Genomic DNA, 15,513 nt, shown 5'->3' with positions numbered 1-15,513 from the left:
CTGTGCAGACCACGCTTCTTCGTTGTTCTGCAGCTGGACGCTTTGTCACTGCCTCCGTCCTCCTCCTCCTCCTCCTCTTCCTCGCCCCTCCTCACCCGGGTCCATCCTTCAAGAAGCAGAACCGCCTGTCGCCGTTGAAACGTGGAGGGAAGGGCACGCGGCGGGACGCTCGCATCAGGGCGCGCGGCTCCATTGTTAATTTGGTGCCGGTTTGTGTCGACATTATTTGCTTCAGGGCTGGTTCCGGTCCGGAGGAGCTGCTCTCATCTTCAAGTGGTGCTGAAGAGCAACGTCGCTCGGTCCAGAAGGTAAAATCTCCTTTAGTGACGCTTTTGTCGTTTCTGTTCAGGGTGATTTAATTTAAGTCACGTCTCGGCACCTTGTCGTCGTTGTTTTCTCTGCTAAAATAAAGTGCATGTTGGGTTTGAAGAGGCTGTTTTTGTTTTTGTGTTACGTTTGTTTGCGTTATTGGAGTAGCCGGCTTGTAGCCAGACGGCTTGGGTTCGGCTGGGCCGTGGTTGGAGTAGCTTTTCCTCCCCAAAAAGGACATTGGTGTCTGTCTCCGGCGGTAAAAGAGTCGTCTGAGGTTGCTTTGCTTTCAGTTTATTGACTAATCTCATGTGCTTCACCCTGCAGGCTCCCTTTGCGCATTATTGCTATTGTTCTGTCAAGGCTGGACCGTCCTCTTTTTATTCTGCTAAACCAGGGAGGGGAGGTTTGGTATTTTTTGTTTTCAGAAACAAATGGCGTTATTAAAGCTCCACTTGAGCCCCCCCCTTTAAAAAAATCATAAACAATCGGCCTCCTGGGGCCACACTGAGGCCCCTTTTGGGGTCCCATTAGTGCAGTATGCGTCCCTCAACGACCTGCTTTTAAAATATTTGTATCTATTTTGTAATTAGGGATTAAACGCCATGTATTGAGTGTTTTTAATGGTAAATCTTTTTGGGAAAAGTGTACCTTTCCTCATAACTCCCTGCTAAGATTAAATCTGTTTTTCATATTTGCATCATTGTTGACTGTTCAGGGCAGAGTGAAATGGGCAGTCTATCGGGAGTACAAATCTCAGTGATGGAGAGATGCTGGTTTGGCTCGCAGCCTGCATTACATAATCAGAGTGTTGTGGACATGGCTGGGTGTGGTTGGCAGGGTTTAGATGTGACGAGCTGCACTTCTCCTCCGGCTTTAGAGTGTTTGACAGGAGAAACCCTCAGCTGGGCGTGGGATGTCTTCTCTCTTCACCTAAAACTTTACTCGCCTCCCCCAGGGTGTGAATTGCATCCTCTTTGTGGTTATTCTGATTGCTTGATGAATTTCCAAAGATTCACTTTAGAAGCATAATTTCAAATTAATTTATCACCACTTTCCTAAAATAAAGACCCGAGTCTCTTTTTCTGTTTTTGTCAAAATCGGTTCATTTTTTTTCCCCCATAAATCACTTTTGGCAAAAAAAAAAAAAAGACTTGGGTCATTATTTTAGGAAGGTGATAATATATTAATCTAAAACTTTTGGGTCCATAAAAGACAGGTTTGTATTTCTGGATGTGAAATTGGTGTCAAACATTTGTTCAGCAAAAATCTTTGTTCGTGCTGCTATAATTTTAAAAGAGATTGTTTTCAAAATTCAACCAATAACCCACATTTACAAAATAATACTAAATTTGGTTTGTGCTGTTGTAAATTTTAAGATTTAGAAAAAGTCAAAGATCAACCTACACTAACAAACTCAAACTAAATTGATACGAATTAATTGTGCTGCTTTGTGAAGCTAAAATTTTAACTCTTTGTAGCACAGTTGATTGACAGTTAGTTTTCTTTGACCTTTGACCCCTGGAAATATTTATTAATATCTTTTAAAATGATGGCTGCACAAATTTTAATTGGAACGTGGATGAGGCAACCTCACTCGGGTGTTAAACTCTCTTTAAGCCTGAATAAATAACTTGTATTGACGTTTTAAAGTAATGTTTAAATTCTAACTTTCTATAACGGATTTTAGTTTTAATATTTAACGATGAGCAGGCTCTGTTTTTTGTTTGGCGTGTTCAGCTGTATGTTTTACTTCATCGCAACTTTTCCTTTCAACACCTCTGTTTCCGTTTCCCTCTTTCCTTTTCCTGATGTCACAGCACCGCAGAGGAGCTAAGGAAACATTTTTCTTTTATTCAGAAAATCTGCTGAACTTTATGGTTCTCACTGATTTAGTTTACATTAGGAAAATGAAAAGTAAATGGTGATAACTCAGTCGTTTTGCTCTGACTTTTTCTAATGTAGTACTTTTTGAAATTAAGGAATAAATGTAAGTTATGTGTCTCTGATTGAAGGTTCGTGTTCATTTTAGGGGTTCTACCGGTCTTTAGCAATCGATTAATCAGTTGGATTAAATAATTGGCACCTTCTGCAGATTTTTAGCAAAAAAAATTTGTTGCGTAAAATGCAATAACATGGCATTCCTGTAGTGGATGCTTTTTTTTTTTTTTTTATAGCCATAAATGCAAAATGTATATATTTGTACAACCTTTGGCTTAATTGCTACTCTGCTTTCTTTCAACAAATTTAATTTTTTGTGTCTGTATACACCATTACGCCATTAAAGTATTATTCAGTTACTAAATTAGTTGACAATGTATTTAATGCAGTAATGGACATTCCCTATAGAATACAAATCTTCCTTGACTTGAATTTCAAAGGTTGGTAACATTTACAAATCCATCCTGTGTAGACAAAGGGCTTGAAAGCTAAAATGATAAAACAGCAAATTTATTTTACTCGTTTCAGCCGTCCTCTTATCTCCTGAAAGCCTCTTCCAGCCTGAATGAACAGCAAACATGTAGAAAAGACGGGTTTCCTTTTAAACGACACATAAAGGAGCTAACTTTGGGCTTTCTCCCTCAGTAGTGGCTTCAGCACCCAAGACAGGGTTTCCCCCAGGTTATTATAAGCCTGACGGGCCACCAGGCTTTACTTGTGCCCACACCAGGCTAAGCATTGCTTATTCATTTAAGTTTTATTTTTTTAAAGTTTGCATTTTTTAAGACTTTGTAGTTGGTGTTCAGATATTAATCTTCCAAACCTTTAATAACACATAATTACCAAGTGATATTTTGAAATTTCCTGTCACCTTTGAAAATTTTTTTCACTCAAAAACATGGCGGACCGCTGGATGACTGACTGCCTGAGCGCCCAACCACCGGACTCAGCAAGTTTTCTGGGGGAAACCTTGTAGCAGTGTTGGTGCAATGCCTTGGTAGTGTTTGATTGAGCTTGGACAGATTAGATTTTTGAGTTTCTTTCTGGTTTGGAGTTTATCAAGTTGGGATTGGCTAAATGTTGTAACATTGAGTGTAAAAGCTGCCGCTACATTTATACAAAGCTCAAGTTTCCTACTTTTACCCATTAGTATTTTTCCCTCCTGCATTTGAAGTGTTGCATACTTCTAGGTAAACTGCAGGAGTTTACCATGAAAGTACCAGATCTCTGGTTAGTTGAGGTACATTTAACACTGATGTCCTCATTGTTTGCATACTGGAGTACTTTGTATTATCGAACACACAATGTACCTGATTCTAATCTACCTCCATGAAAACACCAGGAAGGGGAATTCTTCTTAACTGCCTCTTGCTTTTGATATGTTATACTTTACTTTGCAAGACCAGCATAATGTTTCTCTCGGTGAGAAACGCTGAAACTTGCTGGTAACTTTCATTTCAGTCCATTTTCAACATGAGAATGCTGTTAAAAAAATGTAAACTGGATTGGAGAAAGAATCATGTTTTGCATGTTAGATGCTGGAAATAAAAATCTCAATTTGTTGGAGCCCTTGATTTGGATTATTTTGGTAATCGGTTAAAAAAGTCGTCACATTCTGCAGACTTTTCATGTAACCGCCTAAGATTTCTTTTACATGAGTTAGAAACAAAAGATACAAGTAAGCAAATTAAAATGAGAAAATGTTTTTATTTCCTGGAATAAATTAAGACACAATTATTTTCGTATACTCCTGATCATTTGCTGTATCCACAGCTAAAAAAATACTGTCTACTAATTGGTTTTCTTTATAATAATTCTATACCAAGAGGTGCTTATTAGGAGGTTTTTAAAATTGTTTTTCACAGAATTTGGACCAGGTGAAGCTAAAGCTGCCGTTTGAAGAGATCTGGGTGGAAGATATTTATAGACAAAGCAGATTTTTCACCTTGAAAGCAAAATGTGCACCTTGTTTGTACAGTTTTGGTTTTATTGCTGTCTTGGGTGTGGTGTTCTTTTAGCAAATGGTAACTTTTAGAGTATGAATACTCCAGTTAAAAGGTTAGACAATTATTAAATTAGATTATTTTGATGGTCGATCAATCATTTTCTCAACCTTCATTCCTCTTTTTACTTCTGAATCACTCTTCTTCTTGCACACCAGAAAGGATTTGCATGGGTTTGGATGTTTGCTCTGCTTGTTCCTCTGCAAACTGAAAGCAAACTCTCTCCTGGCTCTCTGTATCTTTTTAGAGAGCATTTAAGAATAAAATCATTAACTCTGAAAGTTTTTTTGTTGTTGTTTTTTAAGTTGTGGGATGAAATAATGATGCCCTGCTGCATCTCTCATCACTGGTTTACAGACTGGTACTTTCCTACCTATTAGGATAAAGTGGTAGCTGCTAACGCTGCAGTTTCAGGAACCCAGTCTGAGACTGAAACTGGGACCAGTGCTCTGTAATTATTTAACGGGTAATTTGGCCCTCTAAAAGCCGGTCTGTTTACTTTCAGTTCTCTGGAAGCTCATCGTTATGAATAAATTTTGCTGCTTCTTGTGCAGTTTTTTAAAAGCGTAACGTTTTGAGGTGTGGCAGCAAATGCAGCCGCTGCCCATCTGGCCTCGGCTCACCCTGCCCGCTCACTGGGACGGTAACGGATCCGGCCCAGAGGATATCCAGTGTTTTATTGACGAACTGTCGGCTTGTTTATCGCGAAGCGGCCAATTCACAGGAGAGCAATCGGTCTTGGACCCAGTTTTACTAAAACATGTTTGCTGTCCCAGGATTTTTTTTCTTTATTTTTTGTGCCAGCTGCTCCTCCTCTCTTTTTTGCACCAGTTAATCCAGTCGTCACCCACCCCCACACCTCCCAGCACCGGCCCGAGGCTGGATCTTTGATGCAAAGCCAGACAATAGAGCTGCTGGTCTACCATTCTCTGGTGACTTCATCCATATCAAATATTTACATACTAACGATGAGAATAGATGGACTTATTCTGAGATTATTAAAAATACAATTATTTGTGTTCAGTGTTTAACTTTGCTGTGGTTAGCCTGTGATGTTGCCAACGTTGGGTGTTTGTTTGCCGGGTTTAGGACAGATTGTAACCCAGTTCTCTGTAGCGTTTTGGGGCCGCCGCTCTGCCAGTAGCTGGGGTTACCTGGCGTTTTGACAGCCACTCCCTTTAAGACTTGCTGGCTTCGTCTGTTCAACTCATAGCTTCACTCAGCCACCTGCTTTAGAGCGGCTTTAACGAGACGCTAACATTCACTTAACACGCCGTCTTGTGTAGATTTGATTAAGTAAAGCGTCTCTAACAGTTTGCTCACCTTACTGTGGCACAGATGAGACAAAGGCAGAACTTTACAGATTGTAGTGACCAGAGCAGTTTGGTATTTTATTCTCCAATCCACTTTTTAGATATCATGCTACAGTAAGGCTGTTTATAGTTGAATCTTATAATCAGCACACTGGAGGATATGGATTGAAAATAAAATGAGATTTTTTTTTATACCAGATAAGATTTTTTTTTTTCTCCCCTCATTGCTTTATGTACTTCACAAAAATGTAAAAATATAATATAAAAACACAATCTTACAAGTATTTTTGGTTACATTTCAGGTGTCAATATATTGGAAAACACTGAGAATCCTTTCTGTAAGAAATAGGATCTTGTTTTAAGTCAATAATTGCTTAATATTTAAGAAAAAAATACTTCATATGTGAAATTATCTGCCATATCAAAAATTAAAATGTATTAATTCGATCAAACCGATTAATTTTTTTTGTGGGAAATTTTGTTTAGTGACAAAACTCATTTTGTTTTTTATTTTAGACAGTTAAAATGTCTTCCAGCGGTAAGTGTTCTTTACAAAAGTAATGTTTATTGGATAAGAGAGTGAGAACTTGCATTATTATGCCATTATTAATATAATACTTGAAATTAGTCTTGCAACAACAATGTTATTATTTATCGCTAGGCCTGTCGCGATAAACGATAAATCGATTAATTGTACGATAAATTAAAACTATCGAGGTCATTTTAATTATCGGCATTATCGTCTCTTCCGGTCTTTTTCTCTTTCTGTTAATGACACCGAATGAAAAAAGGGCTCTGCTCCGGTGCTCTCCACTGACCCTCCCTTCCTCATTTCCTCAGTGTAAAGCCCAGCGCACACGACACGAGCTGTCGGCCGATTGTCGCCCATTTTCAAAACCTGACAGACCAAACATTAGCCGACAGAAATCCTTGGTATAACGGTTCGATCGGATTCGTTCCTGCCCTGTGGTGTCCAACAATGGGCACAAAATAATGGCTACAAGTCCAGTTAACTCATTTTAAAACCAGGCATTAATCAATGCTTTACTACAATCTACCTGCAATGCATGTGGCTAGTGTCAGCGTAAAGTCCTGACTGAATGAAAATCATTATAACCTATTTATGTCACGTTAACGAAGAACAGCTGAAAAGTTACCGGGTTTATCAACTGCGGTAGCAATTTCGCTCCAACTCCTCCTCTTGTCATTTCTATATTCTTTGCATGTTGAATAAACATTAATGTTGTTTCCAGTATCATCTCCAATGGACTTCGTGTTGCGCTGTGTCAGCTGTTTGGGATTCCCCTCAATTTTCCCTCAGAAAACACGGAGGAGAATCCGCGCTTTCTGATTGGCTACCTGTCACATTCAACAGGCTGCGTTAAGATCCTAGTCGGGGGAAAAAACCTGATTTGGAGCGGCAACGACGATCTACTGTAACACACCACACACTCTTAGAAAGACCAACTTATTAAGATTGTCATAAGGGGAAAAGTAGGAGCAAAAAATCATGTAGTGTGAATTATTGCATCAGGTAGTCGATGTGCCCATCTTCTCTATTTAAATCTAATTATTACTGAAGGGCAACATAGTATACAGACTTCATAATCTGCACTCTTTTGGTTGAATGCAGTATTTATTTCCACTTTTACTTTATGTTGTTTAGTTTTTTTTTTCCAAGTGCATTTTTTGTTAATGGAGACTGAGAATATATTTTATTTTCGTTTTTGGTTGTTTTGTTTATTTTGTTTATCAGTTCCAGTGTTTAGTGTTCTTTTGAAAATAAAGTGTATCTACCTTTGGCAAGAAATCGCATGGATTATTATGTCATTTCCATTAAATCAGTGTAAAAAGGTTTTCAAACAATATTATCATTAATCGCAATAATTTTTGAGACAATTAATTGCTGAGCAAAATTTGCTATCGTAACAGGCCTATTTATCGCAATAAATATTGGGACAATTTATCACCCAGCTGAATTTATTGTGCCAGGTCTGTGTGATGACTTATTTGTCCGAACTTGAATTAAGTTTCTTATCCTTTGCTCTCCTCCATCCATCCATCGGTGTGTGTGTGTGTGTGTGTTGTGTGTGTGTGTGTGTGTGAGAGAGAGAGAGAAGTCCTCATACTGACAACAGAAATGCCACTTCCTTGTATGGTCAGTCTGAGCAACAGGAATCTACACACAGCTTCTCATTTGTAGGAGCCGACTGAAGTTACTTGAGCCAGCATCAGTTTACTTTAAAAGTCTTCAATAAAAGTTGCCTGTGAGAATCTAAAAAGGACACAAGAAAGCAGTTCTTTTGCATCCTGTGTTGCTGAATTTTCTCCACAGGAAGTGGGGAAAACCCCTTCCTTTCCCTTTTGGTCCCCCCCACCCTCCCTTCCGAAGCATAAATTTATGCCACCTGGTTCCCGTCAACTCTTTGACCATTTGAAACACTTTCACTGGGATTTACAGTTGGGTTGAATTTACAGCAGCAGGAAGTGCTGTTTTTTTTTTTAACTTTCTGAGCTTGTAAAGAGGGAATGTGTGGTTCTGTAATGTAAAGATCAGTCATGTGTGGTGGTGGAATTAGGAGCATGAAGGAAGTGGATTCCACGTCTTCATGGCAGCCATTGATTGTCCAGTCACTCCTCGACATGCTGCTTCTCATCCATTAACTTATCACTCACTCGTATGTGTAGGTCCGTCTGACCTCTCTGAGATATAATTTGCTGCACACATGCATGAGCCAGATGTCTCTGCCTTAGGATTCCTCATGAGAGCTGGAATGTAGGTGGGTCAGACGTGTGTTTACTGCTGCCGATGCTGAGCTCGTTGACTTCCTTCAGTCGCTGCAATGGCTTCAATCCTCAAATAAAAGCATCTGTCACTAATTGGAACCAGTTGATTTTTGGATGGCAAATGCGTGCCAGTCATGACTGTGTCTGAGTCCAAGTTGTTTCAGTTTGGGAAACTTTTACTGGCCATTAAGCTGTCATGCAATACGGGCTTTTCAGCACAACACCCAGCTGGGCTGGTATGTAGACCGGACATCACTTTTGGAAAATAACTCGATTTTTGAGTTTATTCCAGATTTCCTAACCGTAGCAAAAGTAAATGCCAAAAACATTTGAAAACTGAAGCAGTACTTGCCTCTTAGTTGGACTTAAATAATCTCAAAGGGGATCTATTATGCAAAATTTGGTTTTTTAGAATATTTTTTCCATTTGGGTCTCTAATGCTTTTAAAGATGGCCCAATGCTTAAAAAAAACCACCAGGCTGTTTTTTTTTTGGCAATAAGTTTATGTTGAGCCGTTTTAGAAACCTACTGTCCATTACCTAGCAACCAAAGAGGAGCTCCAGCATGTTTGCTCAGTTGGTTTTATCGCTGTGTACAATGGCTGCTGGAAAAGACACACGTTTTGTTGTGGACTTGTCATCCAGAAACCGCTTGCTGCATTCTTGTTGTTTTGTGCAGGAAGCTCCACTTTTGCTTTTCAAAGATGTATGGTTGTAATTTTGCACATCTGTTTGCAGCCGTTTTCACGGAGTATTAATGTCGAGTTGAGAAAGCGTGGCCAGCAGCAGCTTATTTGGATTTAAAGTGACAAGAGGCCCTGAAACACCTCATTCTGGAAGGAGCTTAAAATGGTCAGAAATGAGCAGACTAAAATATCATTATTTAAGAAAATTGTTGACATGTTTTGTGATCCATCCTAACCTGTTCAAGGAAGCATAGAAGATCATCTTTAAGCTTCAGCTCCCCAGAATATCAAGTCAGACGTGACCTCAGTCTGTTTGAAATGCTAGCTTGTGATTCTTGGTTCACCTACAAACCAACAAACCCCTCTTCTTCCTCCTCCTCCTCCTTTCCGTCTGCTTGGTGCTTTCCTAACTCCTCCTGTGGCTGCAACACAGCGTAATCTCTGCCTATGATAAACGCAGCATTAAAACTGACCCATTTTATCAAGCGCACACAATCCAGCACCTTAACATGCAGAGGAAGGGCAGATGAAACTAAACTGCAGACGGCTGTAAGATTTGAAGACAATAAATCTGTTAAAGATGGAATGTAACGGATTTGGTCAATTTTATATTTATTCAATATAAACAGGCTGTTTTTTCTAGTTTTTGACTGTTTTTAAATAGATTTTTGATAAAGATGTCAATTGGATTTGCATTTAGATGTTTGAGTAAAAGGTAGGGGAAATGCTTTTGTTTCGACTCCCGTACTTATTCAGTTTGTTTTTGATGCCTAATGGGGCTGAAATGATTGATGCTATTGAAATAATTGTCCATTAAGTTAGTGATGAATTAATCTGTAACTGGAGACTCAAACAAGACAGTTTTCTGAAAAAAAGAGAGCAGTTATTAAACAAAAACTGTACATTTGTATACAAATGTACAGTTTGTATTAAATGCAAAATGTATACAGTTTGCATTTAACTCAAGTGGCCAATTTTGTCACCAGGTTTAAATTCTGTTAACTTTTATTCTGCATTTTCTTATGCATTTCTAACACTGTATAAAATAAGCTCAAGCACTTAAAAGAATAATCTGCACAATGTGTGATTCTTAATCCAAATAATTGATTAGTAAAATAATTTAGTTGCTGCCCTAAGGCCTAAATTAAAAGGGTGTTACCAAGGTGTAATCTGATGAGATAAAAGTTGATTGTTTTTCCCTTATGTAATTAAGCAATCAGTTTATTAGTGTGAAGGGACATTTGATGAATTTCTGCCCCTTTGTTGCACCATATTGTCAGCTGGTTGGGTTTTTCTTGTGGTGATTGCATGAGGAATGTGAGTTGGCCCAGAGTCTCTACAGGATGATCTTATATCACAACCACTCCAGACATTTGCTGCTCCAGCAGAACAAGGATTGCTGCAGAGAGTTTCTGTAGAACTGCTCAGGTTTGAACTGAGCCGTCCTAACGAGTTGGTCCAGGTTGGTCTGGGAACAAAGAGTCCTGTTTTACACTGGACTGCCGGCTTCTGAAATGCCCAAAATGGAACCGTGAATCTGTAGCTTTTTAAAGTTTTTTTGTTTGTTTGTTTGTTGTTTTTTTTCCCAAAAGTGCAAAATAGGTACAGACCTGTTCAGTAAATTAGAATATTTAGAATATTACTGAAAATCCGTTTATTTCATTAACATTATCACAAACCGAAACACAGACAAATGTTTGCATCTCTTTGTTTCTGATAATTATGATTATATGATCAGTGGGCTGCACAGTGGCGCAGTAGGTAGCATTGCTGCCTTGCAGCAAGAAGGTCCTGGGTTCGATTCCCGGCCCGGGGTCTTTCTGCATGGAGTTTGCATGTGTGGGTTCTCTCCGAGTACACAGTCACAGCCCAAAAACATGACTGTGAGGTAAATTGGTCTCTCTAAATTCTCCCTAGGTCTGAGTGTGTGTGCATGGTTGTGTGTCCTGTCTGTCTCTGTGTTGCCCTGCGACAGACTGGCGACCTGCCCAGGGTGAACCCCGCCTCTCGCCCAGAACGTTAGCTGGAGATAGGCACCAGCACCTCCCGACCCCTGTAAGGGACAAGGGTGTAAGAAAATGGCTGGATGGATGATCATTTTCTAATTACACCAGTAAAAATGTACATTTAGTTCATTAAACTAGGTTTAATGAAGCAAGTTTAATACCTTCTTAAAGGGCACTTCTTTTGGGTGGCTGTAAATGAAACTACCTGGCAAGAAAATAAATGCTTGTTGGCATTTAGAGAATTGTTGCATCGACTAAAACCAGTTTCTCTGAACGTTTGAGAAGAAGATTGATAAAGAGCCACAGCATTTCCTTGAAACCTGGATTACAGTTGTTTTATATAATGTTAGATTATACAAGAAGCATCAGAAGTTATTTTCCTTGTCAGCTGGAGGACCGCCAACATTAAATTTATTTAGTTCTTTATCATGGTTTCTTTTCCTTTTTCCTCTATGTTTCTTTCTATCTGTAAATTTAAAGGTTGGCATGTAGCCACAGTTGCTTCAGAGTACAAATGGTTGACTAATTTGTTGAGGAAACAAAAATGATTTTTCCAAGGTCAAAATTAACTTTACAGGGTTTCTGCGCTTCTTGTCAAAGACACTGGGCAGCTTCAGCTTGTTTCTGCTGCTGTAACGCCCTCGTATCGTCATTGGATGAATCTGTGTTCAATTTCTACGTCTGACTTTTTTTTTTTTTAGTAGCTAAGATGCTAAAGCTTAGACTGATGAGGAAAAATCAAGAGAATAAAGTTACATAATGTGTGTTAAATGATTGACTCAACCTTTCTCAGCTTAACCAGGCTTTTTTTTTTAAATTAAAGAACAAATTCAAGACACAAGAAATTACACAAACATAACATAGCACTGACTAGGCTTTACTTGAATAAGCTCTTATGAAATGTATTTTGTGATTATGCTCACATAAATTCTTCACTGCAGCTTTCTCTAAGTGCATTTTTCTTCCAGTTCTAGTTTTATCCCTGTTTTTCTGAACAATCAGTTAAAGAAACGGTAGGAAGATGTCTATTTACATTTAAACAAATTGAAATGTAAGTTGCACTGCAGAAACAAAATCTTACTAAGTATTTTTGGTCTGGTTTCATGTGAAAATATTTTAGTTTTCTCTTCTTTCAAATGTACCAACTTAGAGGTAACTTTTTAACAAGATGTGGGAGCTTGTAAGTAAATAATCCCTTAATATTGATTTTAAAAGTCCGACTTCCACTGGCGGACTTCACTTATGAGGAAATATCTTTTTAGAATTTAAATCTGCCACAGGAACTTGTATGTTACCATCAATACTAAGCAATTATATACTTAAACTCTTATGTTGTGTTGAAAAGTTACTTGTAAGTTAGTTTTGACTTATTTCAAGATACCTGTACCACAAAATAGACCAAAAATACTTGGTATTTATTTTCTGCATTGTGGACGATTAATGCACTGAAGTTCTGGCTCTTTGCTTTCAGCACACAATCCAGTTTTTTTTCCTCTTTTAGTTTCCAGATGCCTCCAGATGTTTTAGGGTTAGGAATGTATGTTTATTAGGAGTTTTTGTTCATTATCGTCTTACGATTACATGTTGGAGTGTCACAGTGGGCAAGCTGTTTCAGTTATTTGCTGCCAACTTGTTCGGCTCACTTCCTGCTTTGCTTTCTTTCTCTCCCACACTCTGAGAACTCTTGACCATATTTGGTCTTTCCTTGAGATTTTTTTTAGGCTGTTTGTTGCATGAATTCCTTCCAAGTTCAGAGCAGTACATTATGGAGTATTATTGTATTTTGGATAACTTAAAGATTATTTCCTTTCCTCTCTCTTCAGGGCACTAAATTGTTACAGGAACTGGCCGGTGTGACGCTCCACACTGAACATACCAACCTGCGAAGGGGATGAAGCCGGATGGAGCTACTATGGAGACCCCAGAGCTCGGTGAAGCTGCTGCTGTAGCGGAGCGCTCATCTCAGGAAAACATAAACGAGGAAGCCCAAATTCAACCGGAAGCAGCAGCACCTGCAGAGACTCAAAAGGCCAATGGGAAGCCCTTAGGAGTGGATCCCAAAGTCAAACCAAAAGCAGCTGGAAGTAAAATCCAACCAACATCCTGTGCTGGCGCTGCTGGGTCCACCTCACGGCCGGGAACTGCTTCACACCGCACAGAGAGGGATATTAAATCTTCCTTTGCAGGGAGGAAAGCAGCAGCAGCAGCAGGAGGAGTTGCAGCATCAAAACCCTCTGCTGCAGGAGCTGTGCCTAAAAGACCAGTAGGTGTGCCAGCAGTTTCATCCACAGCTAAAAACCAATCGAGAGCTCTTGACAGGAAGCCAGTTGGACCCGTGAAGACTGCTGATGCAACAGTAACCAATGGTACCAAACTGAGAGTGCCACCCAATGGCATTAGTAGGAAACCAGCAGCTGAGGCTGCTAATGGAGCCAGACCAAAAACCACAGGCAAGTGTTCTCAATAAAATAAAATCAAAGGTTTGTGATATGATCATTGCTTCATTGGCTTTTTTTTGTGTGTGTAGCTGCTACTAATAGACCGGTTGCTTCAGCTGCTCCAAAAACAAACGCATCAACCACAACGAAACCTGTTGCTCCAGCCTCATCAAGAACAAGGTATGGGTCATATTTTCCAGTAGGCAGATGGATGACTTCATATCGTTTAAAGTCGAGGTCAACATGATAAAAGTTGAATCGACTAGTGAATGTAACATCTTAGAAACGCAGGAGAAATCGCTTCACAGCAACTTAGAGGCTTTATTTCCCCTCTTCAGCCGGACAGAAGTTTTTTATACAGAGTAAAAAAGGGACAAAACATTTTTCTGGACTTTCCAGCTGCAGATAGCCTGGCCGTTGTCTTCCTGTAAAACTCTGCATGATTCTAATCTCACTTCCAGCTCAGTGAATGGGCTTTCTCCCATTGAATTTCAGCACGAACAGTTAGCAAACGACGTCGATTCTCTGCGTTGTTTTAGAATCATAGTGTGTCTGTTGTTTTACTCATGGCAGAGGAGGAAGTGAAGAAGCTGTCGAGTCCGTGTTTGCCACGCTTCCAAATATTGAATCAACTTTAACATCCATCTAGTTTGGCTCAATATTTCTCTCTTTGCAGAAAGACGGTTCTTTACAGCGCAGACTGTTTCTGATAAACTTTACAGCATCGATCTGGCCCATTAAATAGCCAAACGTTAGCAATTGAGAAACAATTTCTTCCCGGAGGCGTGGACTGTGAAGCTTTAAATTTTACCCAATTGCTGAGACCCTGTATGCAAAGGAGCAGAGCGCTGAACTTCTGCTGCTGTGGTCTGAAAAGTTGCACAAACTAGAGTCCGACTGTTTTTCCTCAAACTCTGGTGGTTACTGATGGGTATATTATAATCTTGGACAGCTGCTGCATCTATAGGAGTTAAATTGACCACAATTGCAGACATTTTAACTTTATAAACTAAACTTATCGTAAACGGATCACCTTTGATTCACCCACCTGCTGCTCAAGGCGGCTCTCCCTCAAGGTGTAGCCGGTGGCTCTGGACAGCAAGTAGGGAAAGATTGTCAGATCCCCAGAACGTTTCTTAATCTGTGCCCAGATTTGAATTGTATAAAAATATAAAGTAATTTACCAAGGTGGCACTGCAAACTGTGACAAAGGCTGTCGAAACAAGACATGGCCTGGTGTCTGGCTCTTTTTCATCCATCCAACCTGATCAGCGCCAAGCTTTTGACCTGTTGTCTCTATGTTTTTATAACACTGACAACAAACTCGCCTAGATTTTCATTTTCTTGAGTAAATCAGTTTTGTTGCGTGATTGCGACTTGTTGACGTGAAAGAAGCAAAAGAATCGAGTAGTACGTTCAACCCATAAGAACGCTTCATTAACACTTTGTGAGTTTGTCTGAAGAACAGGTTTTTTAGGTCTTCCTTGGACATTTTTATTGTCTAGACTTTATGAATGCTTCGTCTTTATGCGATGGAAAAAAAGACCTGTGATGGACATCTGCTGGAGTCTTAATGAATCGGATTCTCTTCAGCTACATGAGTCACATCAGCAGGAATGACCTGAGACAGAGAGCCTTAACACAGCATGCGAAACCGAAGAACCAATGCTTTGTCCCTAATAACCCCCCTGGCAGAACCAGACCTACCTCCCCGGGGCAGAGAGCTGTTGACTTGGATCATAAAACCCCTCATAGTGGGCCAATACTCTTGGACTTCTTTTTGAATTCTGTTGGGTTTTTTTATCCATTTTACACAGGAAGTTGTTTTTAGAAGTGGCTGTAAAATTTAATAGTTTTGTTTGCTGCATGTTTTCCTTAATTTGTTTTTTTTTTTGTTGTCTTGTAGATGTAATTTCTATTACATTAAAGCGTCGGTTTTCCACAGAATGTAATGTTCTGTGTTGAAACTTGATTAAATCCTGCCGTCTTCCCAGCACAGGGTCACTTGATTCCCATTTTCCTTCAAGCCAT

The 15,513-nt window shown here is 39.5% G+C and overlaps 1 protein-coding gene across 1 annotated transcript in view; it reads left to right on the top strand.

Annotated features, from left to right (window-relative positions):
• Positions 1-15,513, top strand: part of LOC102230890 (treacle protein) — a 30,963-nt gene continuing 15,450 nt past the window's right edge. The window contains exons 1-3 of the mRNA XM_023334237.1: positions 1-308; positions 12,868-13,494; positions 13,572-13,662. Of these exons, the coding sequence (XP_023190005.1) occupies positions 12,936-13,494; positions 13,572-13,662 (650 nt within the window). The 5' untranslated portion in view covers positions 1-308; positions 12,868-12,935. The remainder of the gene's footprint in view (positions 309-12,867; positions 13,495-13,571; positions 13,663-15,513) is intronic.

The sequence above is a fragment of the Xiphophorus maculatus genome, chromosome 5 (genome assembly GCF_002775205.1).
Source record: "Xiphophorus maculatus strain JP 163 A chromosome 5, X_maculatus-5.0-male, whole genome shotgun sequence".
In the NCBI taxonomy this organism is placed as follows: Eukaryota; Metazoa; Chordata; class Actinopteri; order Cyprinodontiformes; family Poeciliidae; genus Xiphophorus; species Xiphophorus maculatus.
Note: the sequence above shows the minus strand (reverse complement) of the source record. Positions and strands in the feature narration are given on the sequence as shown.